Source organism: Aphelocoma coerulescens, chromosome 1, assembly GCF_041296385.1.
Source record: "Aphelocoma coerulescens isolate FSJ_1873_10779 chromosome 1, UR_Acoe_1.0, whole genome shotgun sequence".
Taxonomy (NCBI): Eukaryota; Metazoa; Chordata; class Aves; order Passeriformes; family Corvidae; genus Aphelocoma; species Aphelocoma coerulescens.
In genome coordinates, this window is record NC_091013.1 from 92,565,169 (window position 1) to 92,577,116 (window position 11,948).

The window sequence follows — 11,948 nt, forward strand, 5'->3', positions numbered from 1 at the left end:
TTGCCTAAAAGATTAGGTCTGTAGCTCTTCATCGTGCCAGGTTAGTGCTCATCACAAGGCAGGGTTGAACCCTGGTTTAGTGGAGTTGCTGTTCTCCGACGTTTGGTTTTCCTGTTTGAGTAAAAGTGTGCAAGCACGATGAGGTGGGCTGGGTGTGGGGAACCTGCCAGAGGCAAGAACTTTAATTCCTCTTGTTAGTCATTGCTGACAGATGAACACCAGCAGCTTTGAGATATCACTGTAATGGTTAGGTGCAGCTTTGTTTTTCCTGTGTAGTGGTCCAAGTAAATTGGGTCAAAAATACTGATTTTGGGGGTGGTGGGTTGTCCTCTGATCCCTCTGTCAGTGAAGATGATGTGAATTTCACCTCTGACCTTGGCAAAGACTTGGTGGGAAAGTAACAGTACTGTGGAGCAGCTCACGGATTTAATGAAAGTACAGCTAACTCCTACTTCAGATTTCACTGCACGGTGATCACAGATCAGGTGGGAGGTTGTGTAACAGCCACTCTGAGTGAGTATGAAGGGATGGCCAGCTTAACGCCCCTCTAGTGCAACACTTGGCCCTTGCTCTGAAGACCTGCCCTGTGACTTAGGATGGAAAACCTTATTTCCTTAACCAGACTCGATGCTGTTAAGACTGAGAAGCAAGTGAAGTTAATTTTATGTAACATTAGCAGCTTTGCATTTTCTTCGGAGAGTAGCAGAAGCTGAGCTTCCGGTAGATAATGTACCTAGAAATCTGATTTTGGTGACATTTTGTGAATGTTGGCAATCAACACTAAAGCTATGAGAACTCATACTAAAACCCAACTTGGCTACTGGGACTGGGCATTTTATGACAAGTATTTACTGAAATGATGCTTTTGATTGTAAATGTCTTCAGGACTTCCTTGCCTCCCTGGGATGAGGCAATATAGGGCTGAATACTCTGAGACATTGCAGATGACTGCACAAATAAGTGCAATGAAGCATTCTTTCAAATAATATTTTTTTATTTTCATAGAGAAAAATTGCATTGGGTTGCTGTTGGGAGATCAGTGGGTAGTCCTGGTTTCATGTGCTAAGTCTCTCAGAAGAGAATTCTGCCATCCAGTGGCTTTTAAATAGAATTATAAGTACAGGTGACATGACCAAGTCTAGGTAAGATTTAGATTCACTTCGTTTCAGCACCCAGCCACTGAGAGCATTACTGCAGAACACTTAGCTGAGAACCTGCTTGTGAAATTCTTTCTTTTCAGAATTTCGGGGAAAGGACACATGACATTTATTTTAACGGTGAAACCTTTCTTTTGTTTGTCTCTTTGCAGTTATGTGGCTGTGGTCTGCTGGGCGTGGGCATCTGGCTGTCAGTGTCACAAGGGAACTTCGCCACATTTTCTCCCAGCTTTCCATCACTTTCAGCTGCCAACCTAGTCATTGCCATTGGCACAGTGATCATGGTGACCGGCTTCCTGGGCTGCCTAGGTGCTATCAAGGAAAACAAGTGCCTCCTGTTGAGCGTAAGACATCAGTACTCCTTTTCACTAAAACCAGTGGCTGTTGCCCTATTGTAATTTTATTTGAATGACCAGAGCAAAATAATCTTGTGGCTCACTGTGACATCACCCTTGACTTTCAGTCTTCTGTATGCTTGCAGTATGACATCCCACAGCTTTGGTTACAGTGATATCAATGGTGCATTAGCAAATGTATCCTTGTTACTGTGTGCCCTAATGTATTAGGTAGCAAAGCAAATTGCTATCAGTTACCTCTGAATGGTTAAGCATGAACTGTGGGATCAACCTGGATAGCTCTTCTGGAAATGTTTGTTGGAAGGATTGACTGAGAAAATCTTAAGCACAGAGCTGCTCAAAGCCTCTCATGGCTATTTTCTACATTGCTCTTGTCTACGGGCTTTGTCAGAGGATGGTCGAAACCAGCTGAGCCAAAGTTAAGAAGTCAAAGTCTCTGCCAGGCCTTATCAATAAAAAATAAATATTCTGACCCTTGACAGTCTTTGTCCAGCTCTGAAGCACAAAGGTTGGGAACCCCTCTCAGAAAACAGTGTGGATCACTCTTCTTGCATAAACACAAGAGGTCTCATCATTGGCCTCCCTGATTAATGATGGGAGGTTATATGTGGGAATATATAATACCCCCATATAAATATCCCCCTCAGAAAAAAAATGGGGAGAGGAGAACCCCCTACAAGGAGAGAGGTATTGTGGCAGGAGGTGAGAGGAGAGCTTTCAAAGCAGACGGGTTCCAATTCAGTCACAGCTTATGAATCCAGATACTGGGACATTAAGGAGCATGTTTTCCTTGTGCAAAACTCTCTTATATGACACTGGGGAACAGCTGGGCAGAATTCCTTAAACCACCTCAGAGAATTAAATGGGAGGGAAAATCTGCACCTAGGTTTTTGCCATCTGATTGCTTGGTTTTGTGTGTTGTACAGCTAGGAAAGCAGACAGAGATTAGTATTGAGGTCCATGTCATTCATCCACACTAACTGCAACACCAGCTTTTTTTTTTTTTTTTAAAGATTTTATATTCTTACAAGGTTCTGCAAAAGTCATTTTATACTGTCATGACTGTCATGAGTTTCCAATTGAAAACCTAGCTGTGCTCCATACTGCTTCTTCCCCAGTGTCTGGGGGGCAGGTGCCATGCCTGTCTGGAGTCTGCTAGGGCATAAAGGCATGAAAAAAAAATGCCAAGTTGGCATGAAAAATAGTGAGAAACTACCAGAACTCACACTTGGGATGCCCCTGTAGAGAGAGAGATTTCAGATACAGAGCTGGGAATACAAGTGCTGAGTAATATGATGACTATTCCACAGTCACATGTGGTTCAAGCCCATCTGCTAGGGAATCATTTCTGAGGCACATCACATTGGTCTTTGCGCTAAGGGGTTTAGCATCTGTCCTGTAGGCTGTGTGAGGGAGGGACTCCCAGGGCTGTGTGCTGTGACAGCAGTCAAAAGGAGCAAGACAAAAGCATGCCTGAAACCTGCAAACTGCTAGTAAGCCTATCATCTTCATAGTTTCTAGCAGCCCCAGGTTTGCTCTCTAGTTGGCAAATGTGTATACCCTGTCTCTTTTTTCTTTATTCTAGTTTTTCATCGTTTTGCTGATAATTCTCCTGGCGGAGCTGATATTAGTCATTTTATTCTTTGTTTATATGGACAAGGTAAGCAAATATGCCATATAGATTAATTATCTCTACTAGCATGTAAACCAGGTTTAGTTTTTTGTTTGATGAAGGTATGTGGGTTCTCCTTGATCTTCGCTTTGGTGAAGGTTTAACCTTGATATTTTGGTGTCTCCTGTAAGCTGCTTCTGAAGGGGAAGGAGGAAGTGATGAGAACAAGCAGGAGAGAAATCCCTGAAATAAAGCCATGATCCAGAGCCTCCCTTTTTATCTTGTCCTGAAATCTTAGATAGCCTTCAACATAGCTATTTGATGTCTGCAAGAAGCTGATCATCTTGTAGTCTTGGCTTGTGAGAAGCCCTGCTTAAACTCTTGTAGCTTCTTAGGGCCAACTCTTGGAACAGAACTGGAGGAGAGAGGCATGGGATATTCACAGGCTATTCCAAATGCCACCAGTTGTCTCACTTGACTGGGTAGTGCCAGAGAGTTTGGCATGAGTGCAAAATGGATCGAGGCAGTTTCTCATAAAGCCCATCTGTAGGAATCTGCTATCTCATAGTGACTAAGTAGGCACAGCTGGCTGGCCCATCAGATACATAACACTGGAAAAGTGCCTGGGGAACTGGAGACCTCTGCTAAACACAGGGCAGGACCTTACAGTACGAATATGTCCAGACTTATTTTAAAACAGATCCTCCCAGACCTTTATCTCTTCTCAGGTTGTCATTATGATGCTGCTACTTTCAGGGAGCTGAGGTGAACTTCTGATTTTGACTGGGTTGTAAAAGAGGGATGAAACAGATCTTACAATATCATTGACCTTTATGCCAGGACCATAATCCTTTCTCTGCTACCAGCTCACTGCTGTCAAGAGTCAGGGTACATTCCTACCCGCATCCAGGACTCTGGGCTCAGCCTGAAGTTAGTACAAGAAATGGGACATCTCAGATCTCTTGTTAAGCATTCTAACTTTATCTTCTAAAGAAAGAAGAACACATTTGTGTCTTAGTTTGAGACAAGTTTAGGGGGAAACGCTCTGGAAGGAACATCTCCTCTGGAGAAGGCAGGTTTCAGCATTCCCTCCCCCACCGATACAAAAGGAATTTCTTGGAGGAAAGTGAAAAACACTTTTTTTATTAAGTGCCCACATGGCATGAGAAAAAAAAAAAAGAATAGCTGTTAAAATATTAAACCTCCTGGTGGATTTAGAGTTGCCTCTGTAGCTGGCTTGGCCCCTCCCGAGGTCCAAGGCCAGGATGCAGTGTCTCTGCAGCCTCCCTACTGGTCCATGGCCTCCACTGGTCTGGTTCTCAGATCACAGCTGGGCCGAACAGTTCCAGAAGAAGATGGAGAAATTACCAGAGGATTTCAGTGTGCTGATATCGGAAAATTCCTTGCCTCAGCTAACAGGCTGGCTAAGAGCAGGAAGGGGCTCCCTTGGCTCTGCAGTAGCTGGAGAACAAGGGGAGTGTGTGAGTCCTTGAACACAAACCGAGCTGAGGAATTCACGTGGCTTCTCTCCCCCCTCTCCTGGACCCAGCTTGAAGCTGCAGAACCCATTTCTGGGCATACAGCAGATGCTAGGGGAATACAGTATAATCATAAAATCACCCCAAGACAGTTTGAAAGTCATAAATCCTACAAGCTTGTTCCCACAAGGAGAAAAACCATAATGTCTTTTTTCAATTGATTTTGTGTTGGCTATTCACGATAGCCTGCCTGAATCCATGCAAGGATAACTCCACTAAGGTTGGGAAGCAGGGACTCTGATTTTGTGATATTAGCAAATTGAAGCAGGCCAGAGGTTACAGGCAGGAGAGGCTGCTGTGGGGTATTGCTAACAGCACTGTGTCAAGGTTACAGTAAGGTCAGCAGATTGATGCTCTTCATGTTCAGTTAGTTTGAATCAGATGATGACTGTAATGATAGACTTTTAGCAGAGGTCTCCTATCTCAAGAGAATTAATCCACTATTTTGCAATCTGAGGGAGAGACTAGGCCTTGGCAGGTGCTTAAAGGCCCCAGTGATTTGTGAGAATCTTGAAGCTTTTCTACCCACGTTAAGTTTGTGGTGAGAGAAGGTAAGAGACAGATGTTCTATATGTGTGTCTGTACCATTTGGTCCTTCCCTCTGAGCAGCAGTGCATTGACTTCCTCTGTCTTTTACATGGTGCAGGTCAGTGAGAGTGCAAAGAAGGATTTGAAGGAAGGTATGAAGCTATACAATTCAGAAAATAATATTGGACTGAAAAATGCATGGAATATCATTCAAGCGGAGGTAACATATTTTCTCAACAGTAAAAAAAGTAACAGTTTGGTCATCAAGGCTGCTGCAGTCTGTTAAAGTGTGGCATCCATGTCTAGTCTAAAAGATGGCTAATGCAGGTTTTGAGTTCTGATTTGGCACTCTTCAACATCCAGGGAATACTGTGAAACCCAGGATCAAAGTATATGCTGTAAGGTGGAAGATGCTCACCTGTCTGGAATTCTCTGTGGCTATCACAGGCATAGAGATGATCTGAAAGAGCAGAGAGGCAGCAAAACCTGCCTAGGTGGTACTGCAGCTTTGGCAGGCTTTTGCTTTTAGCACTTGTAGACTTATTACCTTATGTTTTGGTGTTTGGGCTCATGTCTCTGTGACAAGAAGACTAACATACCTTGGGTGTGGAGCCATTTATTTTCTTTGGTTTTGTTTTTTGTTTGTGTTTTTTAAGTATTTGCTTTAAGTGATCAGCAACCACAGAACACCTGAAAACTACAAAAGTGTTGTGGTGCCCTTTTTGAAAATACAGAGTGGTTTAGTGGAAATAAAAGTTTGTGGTTGTGCGTGATTTTCAAATTGTGCTAGTTAATTTATTAATCCTTCACTTCTGCACAGATGAAATGCTGTGGTGTGAATGACTATACAGATTGGTACCCAGTGCTGGGAGAAAACATTGTTCCAGACCGATGTTGTATGGAAAACTCCCAAGACTGTGGGCGGAACTCTACTGAATCACTGTGGAAAACGGTAAGGCTCACTTTACCCAGGTCAAGTCTTAGGTAGGGATGGGAAGGAACAAAGTAGAGGGAATGCACATGAAAGAGAAAATGTGACCTTGGGGTTTCAATTTTCATCTTTCATCATTTCAGGGATGTTATGAGAAAGTTATGAGCTGGTTTGATGACAACAAGCATGTCCTTGGTTCGATTGGGATGTGCATCCTCATAATGCAGGTAATACTGGTATGATGTTTTTCAACATGGCTTTGATTTGCTGTCAGCATTCTTGACTCTGCCATGTGAAAAGTGATGCTCAACTCTTTTGAGTTGGAATATTATTTCAAAAATGTCAGATTTGTTTTATGTGGCCATGTGCTCAGAAAGAAAGCAGGTCAGTAGTCAGTCCTGCAAAGAAGACATGCTACACTGGGGTTTTGCTTGCCTGAGTTTTGACCTCAGGGTACCTCTTTGGAGTTCCCATATTAAACCATTTGTTATGCTGTCCTTTCAGGAACTGGTTGATTTTTAATTTTGGAAGAAAATTCTAGAAATTACCAAAATGAGTCAAACCATCGCCACTGAACTGAATATGTCAATGTGTTTTAAAAAACAAGCGCAGAAATATCATAATAATCTGTTAAGGTTTTGGGGTCCCTGCTCCAAGGAAGTGGTCACAGCACCAAGCTTGCCAGAGTTCAAGCATTTGGGCAATGCTCTCAGGCACGTGGTGTGATTTTTGGAGTTGTCCTGTGTCTCCTGGCCAGGAGTTGGACTCGATAATCCTTGTGGGTCCCTTCCAACTCAGGATATTCTGTGATTCTATCACTGCCATACTTTTGGGGGAGAATACCTGAATCTGATATTTTTAGTCACAGTTACCTGACCAAATAAGCACGAGTTGTTGGGTCAAAGGGAAGAGTCACTTGTATGCATTGATTCTGAAAAACTGTTGCACATATGACAAAGAACCCTGAGAGCTTTTTTGCCTCCATCTGTGCTCAGACAGATACAACCCTGGACATCACTATGTGCCTGAACAACATACATTCAATTTTACTGCTCAGTGTTGAAGCTTGAGACATATGGCTAGTGTAGAATGACTGTTCAAACTATGGCTGGGCCATGAACACAGGTCAGCAGTGCAGTTTTGGCAGCCTTCCTGTACTAAAGCCCTTATTGTTTGTTTTCCTTCAGATTCTTGGCATGGCCTTCTCCATGACACTATTCCAGCAGATTCACAGGACTGGCAAAAAATATGATGCCTAAAGCCTCTGAAGCATTATCACATCAACCTCTCTGTCTCATCATGAAATGAACACGAGGAATGACTGCAAGGAGCATCACGCCTAGCCCTGCTAAGGGAATCCGTCCCCCTGACAGATCCATTTTGTTGTTACTTGTCCAGTTATCACAACTTATTTGACTCTTTTTTTTTTTTTTTCTGTTTCACATTTGCCATTTATTTGCCAAAGAGGGGGGAAACTCCCCAAACAAATGGATTTTCTACACGAAATCGTAGATCTGCTCTAAGAATGTTTCTTAACTTAAGAAAATGTTTTGCTCTACTAATCCATGCTATATGTGCGAAAATTTTGTGTGTTTGACTTCAAGGGAGAATTCTTCAAAGTCTTCCATTAGGTTTTCAACCCTTACGTCCAATTTACTGGAAGACTCGGAAAAACCACTCTAACTGAGAGTCCTGGGAATTGGAGCTGCTTTGCTTTGCAGCTTCTTGTACCTTACGGTGTATACTTTTTTATTATGATAAGGATGATGATTATTATTATGATGGATATAGCTTAGAATTTAGTTGCCTGACTTATAACTTCTTACTGTTTTTGGTTTTACACATTTATTGTACATTAATCTGGGAACTGCTGTGCGATCTCCAGAGGACATGTTTTTCAAAGTTGACAATAGGTGCGGGCAAAGACATAACTTTTCCCAAGTCCATGGGGAGGCATCACCTACCTTTATCAGGGCCTTGATGCCCTTACTGTAACAAAGGTATTTCCTTTAAAATCAGTGACTCTTTCCTCAGATGGAATACAAAGCCTTCCCATTGGGCCAGATGATGAGCTTCCTACTTCTGCGAGGCAAAGTTCCAATGCCTTTACTCACCCAAAGCAGTGCCTGGCTGCTTTATGTCATGCTACTTCGAAAGCCAAAAGTAGTGACTAAGCAAGTTACTGCTGGCCCAAAGGAGAGAGATTGCAGTCCGACCTACTGGCAGCAGACTTTGCCAATTATATTGTCTGCTTCAAAAAATTTGCCCAGGGCATGGCATGCTGCTGAATTTGAAGGAAGGGGATGGCAATTTGATGGCACCATTATCATGCCATGGCCTTTGTTGTAGGGATTTCCTCAGGCCAAAGACAGCTGTCTCCCTGAGCTAGAAAAGGCAGTTTGATTATGGGTGACCAGATGATGCAGGACAGGGGCAATTTCCAGAACCGCAGTCAGAGATGGTATGTATTGTCACACCTTCAGTACAGAATTGTTTTTTGCTGACAGATTGCCAAGTTCATCCACTGGGGTAGTTCACTCAATGCTTATTTTTATCAACATTCCTGTTAGAAAACTTGAATGTGTATTTCTCTACTTTGAATGCTTCTTCATTGCAAGGAGCCCCCACTTACCCATTGTTACAGGTTTTTGCTGTTTTGTGAAGGAAGAAGGAAAGGCTCAGACAATGGAGGATGTTCTGATTAAACTTCAATCAGGGCTTGACTCAGCTCTGAAAGAACACTGCTTTTTGCGTGGACAGCTGTCAGAAGCGACCTTCAAGGGTTACCTCATCCAATGTCAGTCTCAAAGAGGTATTGACACACATGTGAGATGGGATTCGCTATGACATTATTGGGCTGAGTTTCAGAGACTGTTGAGGATGGAGATTTTGTGCCTTTCAGAGCCACTACTCCTCTGGTAAACAAGATTCTGTTAATGTCCAGTCCGAATGTTCATACTTTACGCTCTAAAAAGATGTAATTTTCATTGTACCATTCAGCCTATCTTCTCCTTGTGCTGAAAGAGCTGTTGAGCCACTTTATATCTGGGAGGTTTTAGTCCCCTGTTTATCTTCCTAGTAAGTCCTGCATGCATCTGTACATCTGGCAGCAACAGTGTTTTGTGTGACCTATGTGTCACTTTTTTGAGTTCCTATGAAATTGGTGTGATGGGAAGGAGTGTGAATGTGTGGGAGATAGAGATGAATTTGGGTGTTGCAGTGAAGAAGAAGGTTACTATTCTTAGAGCACAGCCCTTGCCCATATGAGCACAATGCCCAAAGTTTCACAGGGCTCTAGTTTCCCACTGAAGCAGACAAGGCCATATGGGTTCAGCTATTTCACTTGGATAGCCTTTGAAGGAGTCAGGGAAGAAGAAGAGGGAAAGCACAGAAACTGAATCCAGTTTTACTTCCATTTCTAACAAAAATTGGGACCAGGAGCATCTGAGCCTCACTGGAGATGGCTGTTCCATGTTGAAGAAGGGGCTCTGATGCCCAATGTATCTGCTGCTACATGTAAGACTGTATCCAAAGTTGCTAAGATGTGTTCCCATTTTTGCAAGAAAAGACAGGGCGGTTTTTGTCTGATGGCTCCACTGCATTCTCCCTTTGGGCAGAGGTGCTTAGCTTTCTCTAGATTTTCTGGTGCTCAAAAAGAGCCAGGTGCAGGGCTGAGTAGGAGCATCATCTCTGTCCTTTTGGGTCGCACAGTGGTACCTGCCACATCTTAAATTTTAATCTGCAGTCAGTTTTTGTACAAAAATGGTAAAATATATATTAGTGAAAGTAATAAGTAAATAAAAATTATTATGAGTAACTCAGAGATGAAATGTGTAGTTGCAAACTCAGCTACTTTGCCTTCCATCCAAACTTATTTTTCTAGAATGCTTCATTCCATTTCATGATCTAGCAGCATAGATCCTGAAATCTTTTTTTAATGACTACTTTAGGCATTTTAAGCACAGTATTAAGTGAGATAGTTACATGAGCTTCATGTATTCATCTCTATGAAGCCACCTACAGGAGAGGAGTCAAAAGCAGGACTGATTTGTGTCTCTAGCTGACTCTCTGATGTGGGAGGTGATGACAGACATTCTCAAAGAAGCAGAAAGGTAATACCACTTTCCAGGCAGCAAAAAACAGCTCTGGAAAGTGTGAGGTTGCAGCAGTCAGTTTGTTGGAGAAGGCACTAACTGTCCTGTAAATTGGTCAAAGGGAGCTTTGGCTCATGTATGTATGCACTTTTTTTTGCTTATGCTGGTGGGTGGCTGTCTGTGTGTTTTCCCCAAATGTCACTCTGATTATTTAACTATAAGTTTTTAGCATGTTTTTAAATAAAAACTGATACTGAGTAAAAGTATCTTTAATATACACAAATACTGATTTGTATAAATGCATACCTCCCTGTATCTCTAATTCATGAAAGCACAGTTCAAGTCTGTGAAAGTGCTGTTTCTCTGAGTGTTCCTTCAGACTGTAGCATACCTGCTGTCTTACTGTCCTTCATGCTCGGGAGCTGCCATAGAACTTACACAGAGACAAAACAGGAGAACTGCCTGAAGAAGCTCTACTCGAAAGCTGATGAAGTGTAAGCAGTGAATTCTGCTCACTCCTGGTCGTACCAAGGCTGTTTGTTACAGGAAGCCCAGGTGGAAGGCGCTCAAAAAAAGTGCCCATAGCTAAGTAGCATGTAAAATGCTAAAAGACAATGACGTAAATGTCTCCAAGATGACAGAAGATGCCTTGGATATGTCATGCATTGAGTTCCTGGACTATGGCTATGTTAGGCCAACTCTCCTATCCTGTGTCCACCCGCTCCACTTCTATGCATGAAATACAAACTCACACACAGGGAGGGTGCAAGCACAGAAGGCAGCCAGACTGATCCTCGTGGTCTTTCCTGGGCGATGTATTGGTCAGGCATAGAAAAGACAAGGAGGAAAAGGGTGTTTTCCCAGCAGACGGTTCTTGGGAGCAGCATGGAATAGGCCACACGTAATTCTGATGTAACTTCTTTCCGTAAGTTGAGCAGCTTCATCCTGTAGCTGGCATGGGGAAACCTGGAGAAGTTTGCCTCTGGGCTAGCCATCTGTTGTGCAGTAGAGAGTAGACACTAAGAAACAACATGCCGTTCCCACCGGGTGATGTTTGCACCAGTGTTTCTTCTATGCAATACCTACTTTCGCCTTTATATAAAAGATTTTTACTAGGATGATATAAAAATAAAGGATTTTTTAAAAGGTGCCTCTTTCAGCTCATTTGTCTTCTAACCCCACCACCAAAACCAAAAAGGGACAAAAAAAAAATTTCCAAAAGATGACTCACAGAGATCTATTCAAGCTCCACTGCAGTTGAAATCCAGAGCTCTTGAAGCTGTTTCATTTGTGAAAAGATTCCTCTCCCCTGCCTCCACCCCACCTCCCCCAGTCCTCTCTCATCCTTCAAAACAATATTAAAACAGAAAAAGGTCTGAAAAATCCCCAAATAAAGGAAAAATGGTTTTGAGAGCCTTATATAGGAAAGAGATTGCAAGTCTCCCAGAGAACACAGAATAGCTGAAGAGAGGACAAAATAGTAGAGAGCTTGAAAGACATCCAGAGAACATGGAGAAGTCTTAGACAAAATGTGAACATTGATTAACACTCAGATAATGATTACAGAATAGCCCTCCAAATGCCAGGAAAGTAGATGATGGGCTAAAAGATCCCCAGATGAAACAGGAGCCAAGCAGAAGTGAACAAAGCGACAGAGAGTCCAGAAGAGATTCCGAGTGCGTAAACTAGCCTCAGGGAAGGGAAGAAAGCCTGTAAGTGCTCAAGGAAACAA

At 42.7% G+C, this 11,948-nt stretch overlaps 1 protein-coding gene across 5 annotated transcripts in view; it reads left to right on the forward strand.

The window, feature by feature from the left end:
• TSPAN9 (tetraspanin 9) overlaps positions 1-11,365 on the forward strand; it is a 173,068-nt gene extending 161,703 nt beyond the window's left edge. For all 5 annotated transcript variants that reach the window (XM_069017738.1, XM_069017749.1, XM_069017726.1 and 2 more), the window contains 6 exons: positions 1,310-1,501; positions 3,099-3,173; positions 5,310-5,411; positions 6,012-6,143; positions 6,266-6,349; positions 7,310-11,365. In XM_069017738.1, the coding sequence (XP_068873839.1) occupies positions 1,310-1,501; positions 3,099-3,173; positions 5,310-5,411; positions 6,012-6,143; positions 6,266-6,349; positions 7,310-7,381 (657 nt within the window). In that variant the 3' untranslated portion in view covers positions 7,382-11,365. The remainder of the gene's footprint in view (positions 1-1,309; positions 1,502-3,098; positions 3,174-5,309; positions 5,412-6,011; positions 6,144-6,265; positions 6,350-7,309) is intronic.
• The last annotated feature ends 583 nt before the right edge of the window (positions 11,366-11,948 follow it).